The sequence below is a fragment of the Helianthus annuus genome, chromosome 16 (assembly GCF_002127325.2).
Source record: "Helianthus annuus cultivar XRQ/B chromosome 16, HanXRQr2.0-SUNRISE, whole genome shotgun sequence".
In the NCBI taxonomy this organism is placed as follows: Eukaryota; Viridiplantae; Streptophyta; class Magnoliopsida; order Asterales; family Asteraceae; genus Helianthus; species Helianthus annuus.
In genome coordinates, this window is record NC_035448.2 from 163,769,592 (window position 1) to 163,792,419 (window position 22,828).

Genomic DNA, 22,828 nt, shown 5'->3' on the forward strand with positions numbered 1-22,828 from the left:
TTTCCTTTATGTACTGTATTCCTTAAGCTACTTTGTTGAGATCCTTTACATGAAATTCGCCTACTTTCAAAAAAAATCTAAGAAGCTCTAATTGAGTGCCACATCAGCCCAAATACTTTCATATATATATAAGGGAAGGTTCATTTGAGAAGAAATTTAATGTGAGAAGAAAAAGAAGAAATGGCGTATTAGTAAAATACTATTTCATTTATAACTCATATCATTAATTTTTCTCTCTTTAATTAATTAGTCAACTAATCATTAATTATTCTACATATAATCTACAAAACCTACACATATCAAAATTTTCCCACATACACCCAACACATTATAGAATTTTATCCCACACAGCTGAAATTTATCCTACACATCTCGAAATATATCCTACACAACCCGTAATTTATCCTACACAACTAGTAATTTATTCTACACTTTAAATTAGGTTTTTTTTAATTTGGAAAAAATATATATTTTGAAAAGGAGTTACAAGTTTAATTTAGTTAGTTATTAAAGAGGAAGAATACAAATTAACGATTTATGTAAGACCTTCTTTAAAGTTGCAGACCTTCTTTTAAAGTTGCAGACCTTCTTTAAAGTTGCAGACCTTCTTTAAAGTTGTAGACCTTCTTTTCACGCCATCTCTCATATCTCTCTCTCTCTCTTGAAATCCCTCTTCCTCGCATTAATGACCTCTTCGATCAATTGCAAGGCGCAACCTGCTTTTCAAAGATCGATCTTCGTTCTGGGTATCATCAACTTCGAGTACTCGAAGAAGATGTGCCTAAAACCGCCTTTCGTACGCGTTATGGTCATTATGAGTTCGTGGTCATGCCCTTTGGTTTGACCAACGCACCTGCTGTCTTTATGGACTTAATGAACCGCGTGTGCAAAGCATACTTGGACCGTTTTGTGATCGTCTTCATCGACGATATCCTCATCTATTCCAAGACGCAAGCAGAGCATGAGCAACACTTGCGCCTTATTCTTGAACTCCTTCGTACTGAACACCTATATGCCAAATTCTCCAAGTGTGAATTTTGGTTACAAGAAGTTCAATTCCTTGGTCACACTGTCAACAAACTTGGTATTCACGTTGATCCCGCAAAAATCGAAGCTGTGAAAAATTGGGTCGCACCTAAATCTCCGTCCGAAATCCGTTCGTTTCTTGGTCTTGCTGGTTACTACCGTCGTTTTATCTCCAACTTTTCGAAAATCGCTGTTCCTTTGACCTCCTTGACTCAAAAAGAGAGACCTTTTGTTTGGGGTCCCGAACAAGAAGAGTCTTTTCAAACGCTCAAGGACATGCTTTGCAATGCTCCTATCCTAACGCTTCCTGATGGTAACGATGATTTTGTCGTGTATTGTGACGCTTCAAACCTTGGTCTTGGTTGTGTCCTTATGCAACGTGACAAAGTTATCGCTTACGCATCGAGGCAACTCAAAATTCATGAGAAAAACTATACTACTCACGACCTTGAACTTGGTGCGGTCGTTTTTGCATTGAAGATTTGGCGACACTACCTTTATGGTACTAAATGTGTAGTCTTCACCGACCATAAGAGCCTTCAACACATCTTCAATCAAAAAGAACTAAACATGCGTCAACGTCGTTGGGTGGAATTGTTAAACGACTATGACTGCGAAATCAAATACCACCCGGGTAAGGCGAATGTAGTAGCCGACGCCCTGAGTCGTAAAACTCACGTCCAAAGTATCCGTTGTTTCCAACTCGTCCACGATCTTCAAAATCGCATACGTAACGCCCAGTATACATCCGTTAATGAGGGTAACCTCTACAACGAAATGCAATGTGGTGCTGAGAATAGTCTTGTGTCCAAACCCGATGGTATTCTATACTATCTCAATCGCATCTGGATTCCCAATCGTGACGATCTTCGCAATTTCCTGATGAAGGAGGCCCATAACACGAAATATTCTATTCACCCTGGTGCCGATAAGATGTACCATGATATGCGTACTTCCTATTGGTGGCCTGGAATGAAGAAGGATATAGCCACCTTCGTTTCTAAATGTCTTACGTGTTCCAAAGTAAAAGCCGAACATCAACGTCCCTCTGGCTTGCTCGAACAACCAATAATTCCCGTTTGGAAGTGGGAGAGCATTGCCATGGATTTCATCACTAAGCTTCCTCGCACTACAGCTGGTCATGACAGCATATGGGTCGTCGTTGACCGATTGACCAAATCAGCTCACTTCCTCCCCATTCGTGAAGACTTCAAAGTCGAGAAATTGGCTAAGGTCTACTTGAAGGAAATCATCTGTCGTCATGGGACGCCCATTGATATCATTTCTGATCGTGATGCTCGTTTTACGTCTCGTCTTTGGGAAACTTTTCAATCTGCTATGGGTACTAAGCTTAACCTTAGCACCGCCTTCCATCCTCAGACTGACGGTCAAACCGAGCGTACTATCCAAACCTTAGAGGATATGCTTCGTTCATGCGTAATAGATTTTGGTGGCAACTGGGATTCATACTTGCCCTTGGCTGAATTCTCGTACAATAACAGCTATCACACGAGTATCCAAATGGCTCCTTTCGAAGCATTGTATGGTCGCAAGTGCCGTTCGCCTATTTCTTGGCACGAGATTGGTCAAGCCCAAATCACCGGTCCCGAGCTTATACAAGAGGCTACGGACAAGATTTTACAGGTTCGAGACAACTTATTGAAAGCCAGGAACCGACAGAAGAGTTACGCTGACAAAGGACGCAAACCTATGGAATTCGAGACAGGTGACAACGTGCTTCTCAAGGTATCCCCTTGGAAAGGCGTGGTTCGATTTGGCAAGAAAGGGAAACTCGCACCTCGCTACGTTGGTCCTTTCAAGATTCTCGAAAGGATTGGCAAGGTTGCGTATAGACTGGACCTGCCTGAAGGACTCAGCAATGTACACCCTGTCTTCCATGTGTCCAACTTAAAGAAATGCCTAGCTGACGAAGGACTCCACGTTCCTCTCGAAGACTTGCAAGTCAACGAAACACTTCACTTTGTAGAAAAACCGGTCGAAATCATGGACCAAGGAACCAAGCAATTGAGGCGCAGTCGAATTCCTAATGTCAAAGTTCGATGGGAAGGAAAACGTGGCGCTGAATTTACTTGGGAGCTCGAAAGCGAAATGAAATCGAAATATCCTCATCTTTTCCCTGAGTCTTCCTAAATTTCGGGACGAAATTTCCTAAAGGAGGGGAGACTGTAACGCCCTGTGTTTTGTACTTTCTATTTATAGCTTGTCTTACTCGTGTTGCTAATTTTGGAAGCTTTGTATCATTGTACTCGTTCCTTCTAGTACTCGTTGTAAACTCGAGATTTTGATCATGAATGAAAACTTGCATTTCCTTGTTACATACTATACATACACCATAATACGATTAATCATGAGATCATTTGATACTTCTTTGTGATACTTACAAACATATGTTGAACTTGTAAATATGTGACATATACTTGTTACTTACAAACATGTTACATACTTGTACATTACACTTTTTGCCTAGTTAAATCATGTTTTATTTCATATTTCACCTTGTTACAAGTTAGGGGAAACATTGTTGCATATTATTACACAACTTAACTAATAAAATTACTCATTATAATGTTTTAAAAAAATAAAAAACTAAAGAAACATGGCAGCCCAAATTCAGCAAAATTCAGCCCCATATAGTTGGGTTTTGTGGGCTAGTTTCAAGGTGTAACCCCTTCTAAACACTTCCAAAGCCCAACCCATTGAAACCCTAATCCTCCCCCCTATAAATACCACTTATAACCAGCCTCCCTACCACTTTTGCAACACTAAAAACTCTCAAAACATCCTCCAAACCGTAGCTGAAAGCAAAGGTTCGAGTAGATTGACACCCCTTCACGAAAATGAGCATAACTCACTCAATTCTTATCCGATTCACTCGATTCTTTTTCCTACTTGCTTGTATAATCATGGGGTTCGATTCCTAGACTTCTCCTTGGAGAAATCAGACCTGGAAATGCCCCGAAATAGTCCATTAACTTTCTGTTTGTTTTTATGTTCATCAAAAACTTGTTTAAATCTATGCAACTTGTGTCCAACATATCTCATACCTATGTCCTAATGCTTACAACTTATCCCATGGTTGGTTAAGCTTAAAAACAAGGTTGAGACATCTAAATCAGAGGTTAAAACCTCATAAACTTTCTGTTTTTAATTAGGGTTTTACCCACAAGTAATGTTCAAGTGTGAAACTTGTTGAATGTGTGATGGTTGGATTAGCTTGGGCTATCCTTCATAAGAATCCACTCATTACTTGATGTTTTGCTATAGATTAGTTGTTGTTAATACCTTGATACTTGTATGTTCATGACCCTCCTTGTTGTTTATAACAACAAGTGTAGTGGTGAACAATAGAGGTGCCTAAATGGAAGCTTGTTCTTCCTACCTCATGTATGTATTCTATGACACAAAGAGGTACCTAAATGGAGACATTAATCTCCTACCTCATGCTTGAATCATAAGACTTGTAAACTATATAATATCTAAGTTATTCTATATGTATACATCTAAGTAACTAAGACTTGATGATGACTTAATAGTTATTTGTTAAGTGGACGTTACATCATCTATGACCATGCCCTTGTTATGACTCTAATGGATCTTAGAATCCATGAAATCATACCAACTCTTTTGAGTTTCAATAGTGTCAAGAACAAGAGTTATGCGTACAAGATGATTATTTTCACCTATGTTACTTTCTATATACTAAAAACTCCGAATCTATAATCTTCCGTTATACGCCAAACTCACACACCTACGTTTCCTTGTGTAGAAGGACAAGGTGCTCCGAACTAATTCATCTACAAACTTGCTCTCGGAATTTCAAGTCACCACTTGTAAACCGTGAGTATACTCGTATTTCCCCCTTTTACTTTTACCACTTTTGGGGTGTAACATGTTTACCTATTAACTTACACATGAACACTTTGTTAAACACATGAACGTTCCTATAACATGCTTGTATACGTGATGACTTGATACTTTAAACTTGGGTTATTCTTATGTGTTGAACTTATCATTAACTTCGTACGAGCCAAACCTTGACATATGTAGCGCTATAGGATTAACGACCCGCCCGTAAACTTGAGGTTATGTCTTGAGCATATTGCGTTTTCTTGGTTTGATATGTTAGACACATGCCATATTTAAGGTTTATCTTGAATCATATGCTTGCCATGAGGAATTGATCACACTTTTTAACTTATGCTATGTACGTACCAAACTTGTATACTCGCCTTTGCTTTTGCATTGAATTGTATTTTTAAACATGTTACAGGTTGATGATGATGAAATGAAAACGGATAGCAAAGATGCCTAAATACTCACTTAGACGTTTAGGTTTAAAGTGTTGTATCAATTTTGTTTATGTTATGTTGAACAATGTTGTTATTTGCTTTTCTTGTAATGTTTTGACATTTATTTTGGAAATGAAATTTGGATTATTAAATTATTGTCACAAATAGCGTTATGATGTCTCGAGCAATCTTCACACTTCGTCTCATCCCGATGTTTCCGCCATTGGTTGGGGTGTGACAGATTGGTATCAGAGCCATAACTATAGGGAATTAGGAAAATTGCCATGCTTTTGCCCTAGTCTATAGTTTTAGGAACTTTGTCTCTTATTTGTTGTTTAAAACATTTGTGCTCTATCTTACATGCTTCCTAGCTACACTTCTTGTTAATAAATTTATGTGCCTTTCCTAAGGCTAACACGAATACACTTTTGCTATTTTATACTCTTGTAACATCAACGAGACAACTTTACCAAAATAGGCGTGAAACCCACAATTTGGTAAACGACTCTCACTCTACCTTTAATCTATTTTTGCACGAAATTTCACCATTAAGCTAGGAGTGACATCCACAACTTAATGGTAATTTCCATTTCAACTCTAGTGGACCCTTGTCAAAGTGTCAAAATTTTATTTTGGCCGACAAGTACCAACCACATTTAGGGTACGAAATCGTCAAGTTAGGGGTGAAACCCGCATCTTGTCGATTAAGTCCCATTCCTTGATTTTTTTTTATTCTCGCCAAAGTCCCGAATGTTCCAATCATTTAGAGATGTGTAGTAACCGGAAGGGTAAGATACCGTTAATCGCTTCTCGACGAGAGTATCTTACTTATAGGCCAAAGCACAATATCTCTAAATCGAAAGGACTTTCGACCCACTTTGGAATTGTCGACGTTTCTCTACCCGAAACATTCCTATGTTTTATTGAGCCTCTCTTTTATGTATCTCAATTTATATGTGATTTTATACTTGAACGTTCATTCATTTCGAAATGTCGTTTTAATCATGTCGCACATTATCGCAATCACAAACAATAATAATTCTCATGAACCAACTAAATTTATATTTTCCTATTCGCAACTTATGTGCTATACATGTTGAATGTGTGTTGGAAACTTATGCTTTATGTGAACTTTACTTGGTACTTGAACATCTACTTGCTTTGCATACACAAACCTTGTTTTCAATTAATGATCAAAGTCTCATCCTTTCCCTTCTCTTTCAAATCTTTTAGATGTCTTCTAGTTCATCCAAGAAACTCAAGTCAAAGAAGGGTTCGACCTCCTCCGCCATGTCCCAAAAGGATTGTATGAAGTTTATGGCTAAACAATTTGCAAAGGTCCTACCCGACATTGTTAGCAAGATCCAAACCGATTCACCCCATGGTTCGGTCGACTCAAAGGCCGACAAACCCAAATCGACCTTCCAATTTAAGCACTTCATGGCTTGTAAACCCTTAGAATTTACCGGCAAGAATGGCGCTACCGCCATGATGAACTGGTTTGATGCCATCGAGCTTACCTTCTTGCAAAGTGGTTGCCCTGACGAACTAAGAACCTTGAATGCAACCGGTGTGTTTCGTGAAAAGGCACTTGAGTGGTGGACAACTGAGCGTAACAAGAGAGGAAACGAGGTCGCACACGCTATGCCGTGGGACGATCTCAAACAACTTATGAAGGATCACTTTTGTCCCCCTCACGAACTCCAAAAGTTGGAAAATGAATTCTGGAACCTCACGCAAAAAGGGAGTGACATGGATGGTTTGATTACACGCTTCAAGCAGCTTAGTGTTCTATGCCCTGGTCAAGTAGAAACCGCCCCCAAAACCGTGGCCAAATTCATTCGTTGTGTTGCACCTTCTTTAACAAACCATCTTGCATCTGCCAACCCTCAAACCATTGAAGACGCGTACCGCATAGCTACCGAACTTAACAACAATTGTGTTCTTCATGGAACCTTTGACAAGGTTTCAACAAAGAATGCGCACCAAGCCACCATTGACTCCCCTAATGAGTCTAAACCCTCCCAGCAATCTAAGAGAAACCAAGGCAAGAAGCGGAAGGCTTCAAGCCAAAACTGCGCGGTCGTCACTCCGCCAAACCCACAACCCCTTCAAACTGTGCCTGCTTTCGATGGTGAACACAAGGTTTATACTGGAACGCACCCAAAGTGCGACAAATGCCGATATCATCACCCCCCAAACGCTCATTGTCGAAAGTGTGACAAGTGTGGCCGGTATGGGCATCTCTCGCCATACTGTCGTATCCCCCCACAGGCCTACCAAAACCAAGCTCTTTTGGCTCCAAATCAAGTCGCCCCTGTGCGAGCATGCTTCACGTGTGGTGATACCAACCACATGGCCAATGTGTGTCCTCAACGATATCAACCACAACAACCTCGACAGCAACAACCACAGCCACAACCCCAACAACAACAACAGGTTCAAGAACCCGCTAGGGGTCGAGCTTTCCTTCTCACCACAGCTCAGGCTCAAAATGCAAACGACGTCATCACTGGTACGTTTCTCATTAACCATGTCTATGCTTCATGCCTATTTGATACTGGTGCCGATAAAAGTTTTGTGTCGTTAGAATTCAAGTCTTTGCTCAAGTGTAAACGCTCTAAGTTGCCAAAATCTTTCGCTGTCGAAGTTGCTAATGGTAAAACCGTCAAAGTCAATTCTGTTCTCTCCAATTGTTCACTAATCCTTAACGATCATACGTTCTCAATCGATCTCATACCTATGCAAATGGGTAGTTTCGACGTCATAGTAGGTATGGACTGGCTTAGGCGAGTTCGTGCTGAAGTTGTCTGTTCTGAGAAGTTTATTCGCTTGCCTCTTCCAAATGGTGATTCTCTACACGTCTATGGTGAAAAGCCTTCTCAAGGCCTTAAGCTTATGTCATGCATCAAGGCAAACAAGTGCTTACGCAAGGGTACCTTCGCCTTTCTCGCCCACATCGTGGAAAAGAAGGATAAAGGCCCAAGCATAAGTGACGTTCCTGTTGTACGTGACTTTCCGGATGTATTTCCCGAAGACCTTCCTGGTCCTCCTCCTGCTCGTTCTGTCGATTTTCGCATCGATTTAGTGCCTGGCGCTACGCCTGTCGCTAAGTCCCCCTATCGTTTAGCACCCTCTGAGATGCAAGAGCTCTCGAGTCAACTTCAAGAGCTTCTTAACAAAGGCTTCATACGCCCTAGTACTTCTCCTTGGGGCGCTCCCGTTTTATTCGTCAAGAAGAAAGATGGGTCCTTTCGTATGTGTATTGACTATCGTGAGCTCAACAAGCTTACTATCAAGAATCGATACCCTCTTCCTCGCATTGATGACCTCTTCGATCAATTGCAAGGCGCAACCTGCTTTTCAAAGATCGATCTTCGTTCTGGGTATCATCAACTTCGAGTACTCGAAGAAGATGTGCCTAAAACCGCCTTTCGTACGCGTTATGGTCATTATGAGTTCGTGGTCATGCCCTTTGGTTTGACCAACGCACCTGCTGTCTTTATGGACTTAATGAACCGCGTGTGCAAAGCATACTTGGACCGTTTTGTGATCGTCTTCATCGACGATATCCTCATCTATTCCAAGACGCAAGCAGAGCATGAGCAACACTTGCGCCTTATTCTTGAACTCCTTCGTACTGAACACCTATATGCCAAATTCTCCAAGTGTGAATTTTGGTTACAAGAAGTTCAATTCCTTGGTCACACTGTCAACAAACTTGGTATTCACGTTGATCCCGCAAAAATCGAAGCTGTGAAAAATTGGGTCGCACCTAAATCTCCGTCCGAAATCCGTTCGTTTCTTGGTCTTGCTGGTTACTACCGTCGTTTTATCTCCAACTTTTCGAAAATCGCTGTTCCTTTGACCTCCTTGACTCAAAAAGAGAGACCTTTTGTTTGGGGTCCCGAACAAGAAGAGTCTTTTCAAACGCTCAAGGACATGCTTTGCAATGCTCCTATCCTAACGCTTCCTGATGGTAACGATGATTTTGTCGTGTATTGTGACGCTTCAAACCTTGGTCTTGGTTGTGTCCTTATGCAACGTGACAAAGTTATCGCTTACGCATCGAGGCAACTCAAAATTCATGAGAAAAACTATACTACTCACGACCTTGAACTTGGTGCGGTCGTTTTTGCATTGAAGATTTGGCGACACTACCTTTATGGTACTAAATGTGTAGTCTTCACCGACCATAAGAGCCTTCAACACATCTTCAATCAAAAAGAACTAAACATGCGTCAACGTCGTTGGGTGGAATTGTTAAACGACTATGACTGCGAAATCAAATACCACCCGGGTAAGGCGAATGTAGTAGCCGACGCCCTGAGTCGTAAAACTCACGTCCAAAGTATCCGTTGTTTCCAACTCGTCCACGATCTTCAAAATCGCATACGTAACGCCCAGTATACATCCGTTAATGAGGGTAACCTCTACAACGAAATGCAATGTGGTGCTGAGAATAGTCTTGTGTCCAAACCCGATGGTATTCTATACTATCTCAATCGCATCTGGATTCCCAATCGTGACGATCTTCGCAATTTCCTGATGAAGGAGGCCCATAACACGAAATATTCTATTCACCCTGGTGCCGATAAGATGTACCATGATATGCGTACTTCCTATTGGTGGCCTGGAATGAAGAAGGATATAGCCACCTTCGTTTCTAAATGTCTTACGTGTTCCAAAGTAAAAGCCGAACATCAACGTCCCTCTGGCTTGCTCGAACAACCAATAATTCCCGTTTGGAAGTGGGAGAGCATTGCCATGGATTTCATCACTAAGCTTCCTCGCACTACAGCTGGTCATGACAGCATATGGGTCGTCGTTGACCGATTGACCAAATCAGCTCACTTCCTCCCCATTCGTGAAGACTTCAAAGTCGAGAAATTGGCTAAGGTCTACATGAAGGAAATCATCTGTCGTCATGGGACGCCCATTGATATCATTTCTGATCGTGATGCTCGTTTTACGTCTCGTCTTTGGGAAACTTTTCAATCTGCTATGGGTACTAAGCTTAACCTTAGCACCGCCTTCCATCCTCAGACTGACGGTCAAACCGAGCGTACTATCCAAACCTTAGAGGATATGCTTCGTTCATGCGTAATAGATTTTGGTGGCAACTGGGATTCATACTTGCCCTTGGCTGAATTCTCGTACAATAACAGCTATCACACGAGTATCCAAATGGCTCCTTTCGAAGCATTGTATGGTCGCAAGTGCCGTTCGCCTATTTCTTGGCACGAGATTGGTCAAGCCCAAATCACCGGTCCCGAGCTTATACAAGAGGCTACGGACAAGATTTTACAGGTTCGAGACAACTTATTGAAAGCCAGGAACCGACAGAAGAGTTACGCTGACAAAGGACGCAAACCTATGGAATTCGAGACAGGTGACAACGTGCTTCTCAAGGTATCCCCTTGGAAAGGCGTGGTTCGATTTGGCAAGAAAGGGAAACTCGCACCTCGCTACGTTGGTCCTTTCAAGATTCTCGAAAGGATTGGCAAGGTTGCGTATAGACTGGACCTGCCTGAAGGACTCAGCAATGTACACCCTGTCTTCCATGTGTCCAACTTAAAGAAATGCCTAGCTGACGAAGGACTCCACGTTCCTCTCGAAGACTTGCAAGTCAACGAAACACTTCACTTTGTAGAAAAACCGGTCGAAATCATGGACCAAGGAACCAAGCAATTGAGGCGCAGTCGAATTCCTAATGTCAAAGTTCGATGGGAAGGAAAACGTGGCGCTGAATTTACTTGGGAGCTCGAAAGCGAAATGAAATCGAAATATCCTCATCTTTTCCCTGAGTCTTCCTAAATTTCGGGACGAAATTTCCTAAAGGAGGGGAGACTGTAACGCCCTGTGTTTTGTACTTTCTATTTATAGCTTGTCTTACTCGTGTTGCTAATTTTGGAAGCTTTGTATCATTGTACTCGTTCCTTCTAGTACTCGTTGTAAACTCGAGATTTTGATCATGAATGAAAACTTGCATTTCCTTGTTACATACTATACATACACCATAATACGATTAATCATGAGATCATTTGATACTTCTTTGTGATACTTACAAACATATGTTGAACTTGTAAATATGTGACATATACTTGTTACTTACAAACATGTTACATACTTGTACATTACACTTTTTGCCTAGTTAAATCATGTTTTATTTCATATTTCACCTTGTTACAAGTTAGGGGAAACATTGTTGCATATTATTACACAACTTAACTAATAAAATTACTCATTATAATGTTTTAAAAAAATAAAAAACTAAAGAAACATGGCAGCCCAAATTCAGCAAAATTCAGCCCCATATAGTTGGGTTTTGTGGGCTAGTTTCAAGGTGTAACCCCTTCTAAACACTTCCAAAGCCCAACCCATTGAAACCCTAATCCTCCCCCCTATAAATACCACTTATAACCAGCCTCCCTACCACTTTTGCAACACTAAAAACTCTCAAAACATCCTCCAAACCGTAGCTGAAAGCAAAGGTTCGAGTAGATTGACACCCCTTCACGAAAATGAGCATAACTCACTCAATTCTTATCCGATTCACTCGATTCTTTTTCCTACTTGCTTGTATAATCATGGGGTTCGATTCCTAGACTTCTCCTTGGAGAAATCAGACCTGGAAATGCCCCGAAATAGTCCATAAACTTTCTGTTTGTTTTTATGTTCATCAAAAACTTGTTTAAATCTATGCAACTTGTGTCCAACATATCTCATACCTATGTCCTAATGCTTACAACTTATCCCATGGTTGGTTAAGCTTAAAAACAAGGTTGAGACATCTAAATCAGAGGTTAAAACCTCATAAACTTTCTGTTTTTAATTAGGGTTTTACCCACAAGTAATGTTCAAGTGTGAAACTTGTTGAATGTGTGATGGTTGGATTAGCTTGGGCTATCCTTCATAAGAATCCACTCATTACTTGATGTTTTGCTATAGATTAGTTGTTGTTAATACCTTGATACTTGTATGTTCATGACCCTCCTTGTTGTTTATAACAACAAGTGTAGTGGTGAACAATAGAGGTGCCTAAATGGAAGCTTGTTCTTCCTACCTCATGTATGTATTCTATGACACAAAGAGGTACCTAAATGGAGACATTAATCTCCTACCTCATGCTTGAATCATAAGACTTGTAAACTATATAATATCTAAGTTATTCTATATGTATACATCTAAGTAACTAAGACTTGATGATGACTTAATAGTTATTTGTTAAGTGGACGTTACATCATCTATGACCATGCCCTTGTTATGACTCTAATGGATCTTAGAATCCATGAAATCATACCAACTCTTTTGAGTTTCAATAGTGTCAAGAACAAGAGTTATGCGTACAAGATGATTATTTTCACCTATGTTACTTTCTATATACTAAAAACTCCGAATCTATAATCTTCCGTTATACGCCAAACTCACACACCTACGTTTCCTTGTGTAGAAGGACAAGGTGCTCCGAACTAATTCATCTACAAACTTGCTCTCGGAATTTCAAGTCACCACTTGTAAACCGTGAGTATACTCGTATTTCCCCCTTTTACTTTTACCACTTTTGGGGTGTAACATGTTTACCTATTAACTTACACATGAACACTTTGTTAAACACATGAACGTTCCTATAACATGCTTGTATACGTGATGACTTGATACTTTAAACTTGGGTTATTCTTATGTGTTGAACTTATCATTAACTTCGTACGAGCCAAACCTTGACATATGTAGCGCTATAGGATTAACGACCCGCCCGTAAACTTGAGGTTATGTCTTGAGCATATTGCGTTTTCTTGGTTTGATATGTTAGACACATGCCATATTTAAGGTTTATCTTGAATCATATGCTTGCCATGAGGAATTGATCACACTTTTTAACTTATGCTATGTACGTACCAAACTTGTATACTCGCCTTTGCTTTTGCATTGAATTGTATTTTTAAACATGTTACAGGTTGATGATGATGAAATGAAAACGGATAGCAAAGATGCCTAAATACTCACTTAGACGTTTAGGTTTAAAGTGTTGTATCAATTTTGTTTATGTTATGTTGAACAATGTTGTTATTTGCTTTTCTTGTAATGTTTTGACATTTATTTTGGAAATGAAATTTGGATTATTAAATTATTGTCACAAATAGCGTTATGATGTCTCGAGCAATCTTCACACTTCGTCTCATCCCGATGTTTCCGCCATTGGTTGGGGTGTGACATGATGTTTATGTGTTTGTGGGTAAGGTTTTTTGCTTGTTTTTGCTGGTGATTTTGATGTTTTTGGTTCTGATCTTGTGTCCCTGTTTTTGTCCCAAGGGGTGTGAACCGATGAATGATGCAGGTAGTTTGAATATTTTTTGGATCTGGTGATTTTTGGCCTGTGTTCTTAATTTTTCTGGTGATTTTTGATAAGTAAACTATGTGGGTTTTGATATGTTGGATTGGGTGGCGATGATGCAAAAAAAAAAACCTAGATTTTGATGACGATGGCGCGGCAACGATGGTGGAGGGTAGGTTTTTGAACCTGCAACCACACTTTGCAACCTTTTGATTATCGAAAAATCTGAGCCAAACCCCGTTTTTTTCGAGATACAGTTCGTTTTGAGGTTGTTGGTTTTTTTATATTTTTTCCCCAATCGATGACGATAACAATCTATCTGAGACACCTACCGAGTTTGCGATTTCTGGGTGCGTTCGTTTAGTGTAAAAAATGTTTTTGTAAAAAAAAAAAGTTAAACCGTAAACATTTTAACGTAAAACATAAAAAATTTAACGTAAAACGTAAAACGTAAAACGTAAAAACGTAAAACGTAAAACGTAAACTTTTTAACGTAAAACGTAAAACGTAAATTTTTTAACGTAAAACGTAAACTTTTTAACATAAAACATAAAACGTAAACTTTTAAAGTAAAACGTAAATTTTTTAACGTAAAACGTAAAATTTTTAACGTAAAACGTAAACTTTTTAACCTAAAACATAAACTTTTTAACGTAAAATGTAAAACTTTTATATGTAAATTGTAAAACGTAAAAAACGACACGTGAAAAAGTCGGGCGTAAAAACGGCGCGTTAAAAAACGATGGGTGAAAAAGCCGGGCGTAAAAACAGCGTGTAAAAAACAGCGTGCAAAAAAATCTGAATTGAAAATGGTTTTTTAATTAAAAAATTCTGTTTAAAAAATAACAATTAATATAATAATACAAAAATTGTAATAAAAAACAATAAACACAAAAAGACAAAATTGAGTAAATTTACTAAACTAACCTTTTGGATTAAAATATTAAAGACATAATAAGACAAAAAATATTTAATAATACTTTTTAATTACTTTTAATCTCATCCATTGATCTTGAAGATCTAATGGTTGAAAAGTGGTTCTCTCGGTCCTTACAACTGGAGGTGGTTTTCATTTTAGCGCTCCCATATATATATATATATATATATATATATATATATATATATATATATATATATATATATATATATATATATATATGTATGTATATATATATATATATATATAAACGAGATCAGGAGAAAACGCCCAAAAGTGTGAGAATGGTGAGAACGCATCCTGGCCCAACCCGTGGCGCGGGACATGATCAGGGTCCGAAGGGTTTTTTTTTTCTTTTTAGTATTCTTCTCCTTTCCCGATTTTCGCGTTTGACATACAGCTTCATTTTTTGCGTGCAAGATAATTTTGCGTTATCTAGAATCATTAATTACTTGGCGTTTTACTGTTTTTCTCAGATTTCTTCTCGTTGAATTAATTCTTTTTGTGTTACATAGTCAATTTTTTGGCGTTATAGCTTTTTCCATGTCATTGGTTTGCGTTCTGGGTCTTTTTGTCAATAATTGATTACCATAGATTAATATTTGGGTTATTGGATTTTATCACCCCTAACTATTGGCTATTGGCCGCTGCCACCCTCAACTATCACTTTGACGCCCGTCACCCCCAACTTAACACTTAGTGTGTTCTGTCACCACGTCGTTAACTGATCACTAACTTTTGATCATGTTTTTATACTTTTGGGGGTGTCATAGGATTCTTAGAAAGGTTTTAGGGATCTTTAGACACCCCGAAAAGTATAGTAACAAGCTCAAAAGTTAGTGATCAGTTAACGACATGATGACAGAACAAACTAAGTGTTAAGTTGGGGGTGGCGAGCGTCAAAGTGATAGTTGGGGGTGGCAGCGGCTAATATTTAATAGTTAAGGGTGATAAAATCCAATAACCCTTAATATTTTATAAAATTACAATAATACGAAATCAAAATAAACTAATAGTCTTCCGTGGATGGTATTACATCAGAGATGTACCCATCGCTTTGTTCATTCAGATTCATCATCATCAAATTTTAGATTGGCGTATAACGCCATTAGCTCGTCTCTTTTGTGTTGCAGCCTATTCTTGAATATCACCACATCCTTGGATTTTGGATCGTTCGAAGGTGCTAAATCACAGAGTTGTTCAATGATAGATAGCAACCCTGTCTTCAACATTTCCTCCATTGGCAATGAATATTGCACCCCGTTTTTATAAGTCACTTCAAGCGTTCCTTCTTCCTCATGCATCACCCAACTACTAAGTGTTGGTAGAGGAGTATCGTCAATATCATCATCATCTTCTGCCGAAAATTTTCTCTTCAGTCTTTTTATTACAGTTCGGGTTCTTTCACAATCGTTGGCCATTGGAACCCCAAGGACAAGGATATCCCTATGAACCCCTTCATTCATACCAAGCATGTCTTTGATTGTCCTTACCTTCACCCTTCTCCTATCAGAGAACTTTATGATGAATCGTTTCTCTTTCCTTTCAAACCTCCATGCAATAACCTTAGCCATTTTTAAAGTTTTTGGCGTTTTGGACAATATGTGGCGTTTTTATTCAATGTTTTTGGCGTGTTTGAGCTTGTGTTCTCATGGTCTTCTTTTATATTGACTTTTTTTCCCGCGCATGACAGCTAATTATGGCGTTTTGAAAAAGATAAATAAATTCAATTCCCCAAGTATTTGGCTTTCAATATAATAAATGTTAGTAATTATGTTTTCCGTCGTTTCATTTTACTGTTTTTGCAGTTACCGTGTTTTGTTTTCAGACTCAACTGTTTTTATGGTGTAACACGTCTATTCTTGACGGCTGTAATTATGGCGTTTTGTTTTCCAATGGCATTTAGATAACCATGGGAGTTTTTTGTTTTATTTTCTTTGCACATTGTTTTATGCTTTTTTATAGGGTTATTGGATTTTATCACCCCCAACTATTGGCAATTGGCCGCTGCCACCCTCAACTATGACTTTGACGCCCATCACCCCCAACTTAACACTTAGTGTGTTCTGTCACCACGTTGTTAACTAATCGCTAACTTTTGATCTTATTACTATACTTTTGGGGAGTCCTAAGATCCCTATGACACCCCCCAAAAGTATAGTACCAACATCAAAAGTTAGTGATCAGTTAACGACGTGGTGACAGAACATACTAAGTGTTAAATTGGGGGTGACAGACGTCAAAGTGATAGTTAGGGGTGGTCGCGGCCAATAGCCAATAGTTAGTGGTGATAAAATCCAATAACCCTTTTTTATAATAGTACTTGTTCAAAGTAATTTTATTATAGTTTGGTAGTTTTTTGGGGGCGTTTTTATGGCATGATGGCGTTTTACAAGCATTTGCTCGTTTTGGCGTTTTATTATATTTTTCATTATAGGATTAATGTATTTTATTGTTTCTTAGCTGAAATTACAAAACAAACAACAGATAAAGAAAATTAAAAAAAAAGAAATAGAAGCAATTTATGATCTAAATCTTCAGTGTCATCAGTCTCTTTTTTCTTTTGAAACCACAAGAACTGTCACAAATAAATGGCGTTTTGGGTTTGGCGTGGTTTATTTTCTTTGTTCATGTGTTGAAGTATCTTTGTGGATGTTGGAGACATAGATCGACCCTGTGTGGGTGGATGCTATCTGCCCGTCGTCATCATTATAATCATCGAGGCCAAAGTAGCATTTACACTGGGATACGTCACTTCTAATCATCCAAACCTTCTTGAAGAACAAAGATGACAGAATGACATATGGGTGTCATCAGTCTCTCTTTTTTTTAATTTTGTCCATCTCATGCAGCAAAATCTTACTACACTCACGTAACAAATCATTCAGCAAAACTTCATGCAGAACATTACTGAGTATTTTTTTAGGAACCACTGTATTTTTTATGTGTTTTTCTGGTGTGATAAACGGAAGGTGGCGAGACGTTTCTATTTATAGGATTTTTTTGGCGCGTAGTTTAGGCGGTATATTATTTTTATAACAAAAAATGTAATTAACGTTATATATTATGGCGTGTCACATTTTGTGGCATTTTTGTAGCCTGGGAGCTTAAATAAAAACACAGAAAAAAGTACGCAGTGATAAAATTGGCGTTTTGTATTTATTTGCCGTTTTATATTTCAACGGCGTTTTATGTGAGAAATGATGTTTTACCTTTTTTACCCTTAATGAAGCGCGTCCACGTAATAAAATTGATGTTATTTACGAAAAGACCACCGCACCAATCTAGTCCATAGATTGTTTTGATCGGACGATCCATAAGCGTTCTCACCATTCTCACACTTTCTAACGTTTTCTCTAAATTCTGACCCTATATATATATATATAGGGGTGAGAGTTGGCTACAAAGTCCATTTTTCCTACAAAGTGTACAAAGTCATAAAACACCACAATTTCAGCCATAAAAACACACCCAAAGCCCATAAATAATAAAGTGAAGATTACTAAAACATCATATTTGTGGGTTTTGTGTTGTGTTTTTGATGATAAAGCTTTGATTTTCGAATGACTAACATTAGTGTGTTTTATGTTGATTATGATGTTGTATTTTATATTCATAGTTCTACGATGGTGTATTTGAAGTTTTTATGGACTGTTAGAGTTTTGATATTGTGTTTTAGTGATCTTCACTCTGTTATTTGTGGGTTTTGGGTGTGTTTTATGGCTGAAATTGTTGTGTTTTATGACTTTGTACACTTTGTAGGAAAAATTAACTTTGTAGCCGAACTCCACCCATATATATATATAGGGGAAGGTTTAAATGAGAATGCTAAATATTGTGAGAAACGTAAGAACAAATGAAAAAACCGCGAGAACTTGGTCGAAAACAATTCAAATTCAAAAATTTTTTCTACACTTAACATTATTATTCGAATACAATGTTAGAAATTTAATTTACACGTTTAAATTTACGTGAATTCGTAAATAAAGAAAATTTAAACAAGTGTAAGTTTGCCATTTACACATGTGTAAATCTGTTATATTTACAAATGTGTAAAAAATCCAAAAAGAGTGATTTTGAAAGGAGAAATGAATTATTTGATGTTGTAAATTCTTTTTTGATGTTGTATCTTAATTAAAATAAGGTTGGTATTACAAAAATTGGTTTTGATTGGTTTTTTCATTTTCTTTCTCACGGTTCTCGCAATATTTAGCGTTCTCAAGATAACCCTCCTCTCTCTCTCTCTCTCTATATATATATATATATATATATATAGGGTTAGGTTAACGTACAAATGCCCTTTTCGTACATTACGTACGCGATCATCTCAGCCGGCAGATCTTCATCACACATTGAAATCGCATGTTGGTTTTTTGTAACAATTTCGCATGTTGGTTTTTTAACATGCGATTTCATCAAAATTACCACATGCGAAATTGTTACAAAAAACCAACATGCGATTTCATCAAAATTATCACATGCGAAATTGTTACAAAAAACAAACATGCGATATCATCAAAATTATCACATGCGATTTCATCCATGCTATTTTATAACATGCGATTTCACTATATTCTACGTAATGTACGTTAAGGGATATTGTATTTTACGCTTTACGTATATATATATATATATATATATATATATATATATAAGGGAGGGTTCATTTGGGAACACTAACACTTTTAAAAATTCAACTTAACATGTTAAAACTCAACTTTTTCTAAAAAATTTCGACGCTTTTCCATATAAATACATGTAGAAACATTTTTAATAAAAAACTAAGAAATAAAAAAAAAGTTTAAAAAATAATTTAATAAATATATCTTATAAAATTAACTTAACATGTTAAAATCAAATTTTTCAAATTTTTTTTTCAGCACTTTTCCTTATTAAAAGGAGCAGGAACTATTTCAATAAAAATATCATTTTTGTAAAAAAAAATTAAGCCTTTTTTTAACTGCTTTTTTTAATTTTTAGTTTTTCATTTTTTTTATTAAAAATGCTTCTAAAAGTATATATAAAGAAAAGCGCTGAAAAAATTTTTAAAAAAGATAATTTTTAACATGTGAAGTTAAATTGTTAAGAGTTTTTTCCGGTTCCCCACTTTTTTAGTTCTCCAATAAATCTCACACTATATATGTGTGTATATATATAAAGATTATCTGAATACTATATACTGGTATATAGCTGTTATTATTTTAACAGCAATTATTAAAACTTCAATATAATATATTAGATCGCAAAATCTTACTTTGCTTGTCAATATCATATAATATGTGTATCCTAATGTCCAAAAAGTGCACTTAATTAGTAACTATTTGGTCAATAGTCGACTGATGCTGCCTGTATATATAACTGCAAATTCCAATTTTTTTCCTCATCGAGCACTTCAATCTTCTCTTACCCTAAAGATAAAGAAAAATGCTTACACATGCGAGTGACACTCTTTCCCACCTCGAATCCATTCGAAACCATCTTCTTGATGATCATTTAGAGATTTTTCCTAATAATTACCAAAATAATGTTGATTTTTCAATCTTTGATATCAATGATTGGAGTTTTCTCCAGGACTCTTACGAATCATCTCTAAACATGGAGAATATCTCCAATTTTTGTAGCTCTTGTTCAAGCCTCATTTTTCCAAATACAGTAAATGATCCAACTGAACATTCACTAAATCTTGATGATTTCGATACAAATGATTTTTTAGTTGATAACAGTGACGAAAACTATGAGGGTGCAAATTCATTTCATAGTCAAAATAACACTCAGCAAATGTTTCAAAACATTAATTTTGATATTTTCACAGATATTCCAGCAGTTTCCGAAGAACCACAACCACAGTTATCTCCTGCCACCTTGTCTGATCTCACAGTCATCGACGAAAGAACGGGGAAAGCTGTCAACAAACAGCTAAAACTGGATTTCTCGACCGGGCATGTCATCGCTATTGGCGATGAAGCGCTATTAACTGTGAATGATAGCTTTCCTGGTAATGAGGATGGGTTTCAAGCTAAACAACTACTCTTATTGCCTAACAGAAGGTATAGGGGTGTAAGACGACGGCCATGGGGGAGGTTCACCGCGGAGATGAGGAATCCGGAGAAGAAAGGTAAGAGATTGTGGCTTGGGACCTATGACACACCAGAAGAAGCCGCCATGGCGTATGATCGAGCAGCTTTTAAGCATCGTGGTTCTCATGCTTTGCTTAATTTTCCACATATGATCGGGTTGCACAAAGAAAATCGCACAAGTCCTAAAGGAAAAAAGCGACATACAGGGAAATCTTAGTCCCCATGATCCACTTATTCTTCATTGGAGTGTTTAGAACTGTTTATAGGATAATAAGCAAAACTTCTACTAAGTAGAGTTTGTTATAGCACCGTGATGGCCATTTTCAACGCGTTGAAGTTCCGTGATTCCCACCGCCACCATGGAAGTTTAACGCGTGAATAATCAACGCGTGATTTCTTCAACGCGTGATGGTTTGTGTGTTGTGAGGGTAATTGTTGGTTGGGGGGAAATTGTTGGGTGTGGTAGTGAGTGATGACCATTGCCACAAAAAAGGTTGTGATCGAGTGATGGAAAAATGTTGATGACATGGCGAAACTTGATTGGGTGCTTGTGAGTGATGGAATTCTATCACTAGTGACCACCCCCACCCTAATCAGATGGACAAGTACAATTAATTTTTAAGAGTTGTTGGCATTTCTTCACTTTTAATATATCACATTTCCATGAGTCTATATATAAGTCGATCATTTGAATAATTAGTTATTTATTATTCTTCATCGCCGGAAAAGAACTCACCCTCGAGTTCCTTTGAGTAAATAGTTTTAGTTGATGAGTTATTTTGTTTTTATACCTTCATAAATTTCTCCACTGTCACCTTTGCTATCATTTTCTTTGCATGTGTTCTTTTCGTCATGTATTTCCTTTATTTTTTTTTTACACTCCGATATGATAACCTCTTGTCACCTCTAGCATTGTGTTTGAAGCTTCTTTATGATTGTTGTCAACATCTAGGTCATCACTGCGAGATTTATCCTTTTCAACATTGGGATTATGTATAAAACTACTCTCTTCGTGTAAATGTTGTTCAGTTCTATTTTAGGCATAATGAAAAAGATGAATAACATACCCGTGATTGCAGACAGGTCAGCAGAGAATCCAGTAAGAGATGCAGCCATCGAGTTAAGCATGCTTGTCAAGATGATCTGGTTCCTCCTTAGGGTGCAATCTAAAGATGGTGAAGATGAACCGAAAAGGGTAATCGGTTTGGGAGAGAGAAGCAAGATTTGATGTTATGAATAATTAGATTGTCTAACCTTGTAACCTCTACATTAGTCTCCTTATATATGCACCCAAGAGGAAACCTAATTAGTTAATAAGGGTAATATGGTTAATCAACAATTACCAACTAATTATTTAATAGGATGTTATATATTTTGATCTATTTAATGTAGATGATTACAATGGTTACTAGATTAAATACAACACCATTATATATTTAATCTTACATTCTCCCACTTAGCCGAGTAATCATTTACTATGAGTATTACTGATCAGGAGTTAACACTCATTTTAGCTCTAAACCAAGAATTGTAGCAAGGAAATACAGCCATTGAATCATTATGTGACGAGGACCCCCATTATTCATACTACAGCCTCAATTTAAAACCTAATCGTTATAATCAAAATATGCATAACCCCTTTGTTTGATTTGTAACTTTATTTGTCTATATGCCATTATACCGGTTGAACATTATAACAACCCTCCTAGAACCCTTAACGTGACCCTAAAACGTTCCTAATATACCCCGTACGCGAGAAACGGACCCAGGATACCCTTATATTATTAAAAAAACAAGAAAAACAAAATTTTGGAGTCGCTCACGGGGCGCGACCCCCTTGGCCAAGTGTGTCGCGGGGAGCGAGGCCTAGTAACTTGCCGGACAAACAAAATCGCCACGTGTCGACACGTGGCAAGGCTATACTCGATGACCCATCAACCCTAAACCCTAGTCTACTCTCTCGCGGGCTATGAGAGAGTTAGTAGATGTCTACGCGGGCCGCGAGCTGCCTTTGATCAGGCCTATAAATGGGATCTATCGGCTTCATTTGTTCAATCATTCAAAATCGAATTCTCTCTTAAAATTTTCTGATAGTTATTATTATACCCGGGCATAATACCCATCTAAAAGCGAAGCTCTGCCT

General features: G+C 37.8%; 1 protein-coding gene across 1 annotated transcript; it reads left to right on the plus strand.

Moving 5' to 3' along the window:
- The first annotated feature begins 20,203 nt into the window (after positions 1-20,203).
- On the plus strand, positions 20,204-20,902 carry LOC110919959 (ethylene-responsive transcription factor ERF034). Its single transcript, XM_022164205.2, has one exon. It carries the CDS (start codon positions 20,204-20,206, stop codon positions 20,900-20,902), a length of 699 nt encoding a protein of 232 aa, XP_022019897.1.
- The last annotated feature ends 1,926 nt before the right edge of the window (positions 20,903-22,828 follow it).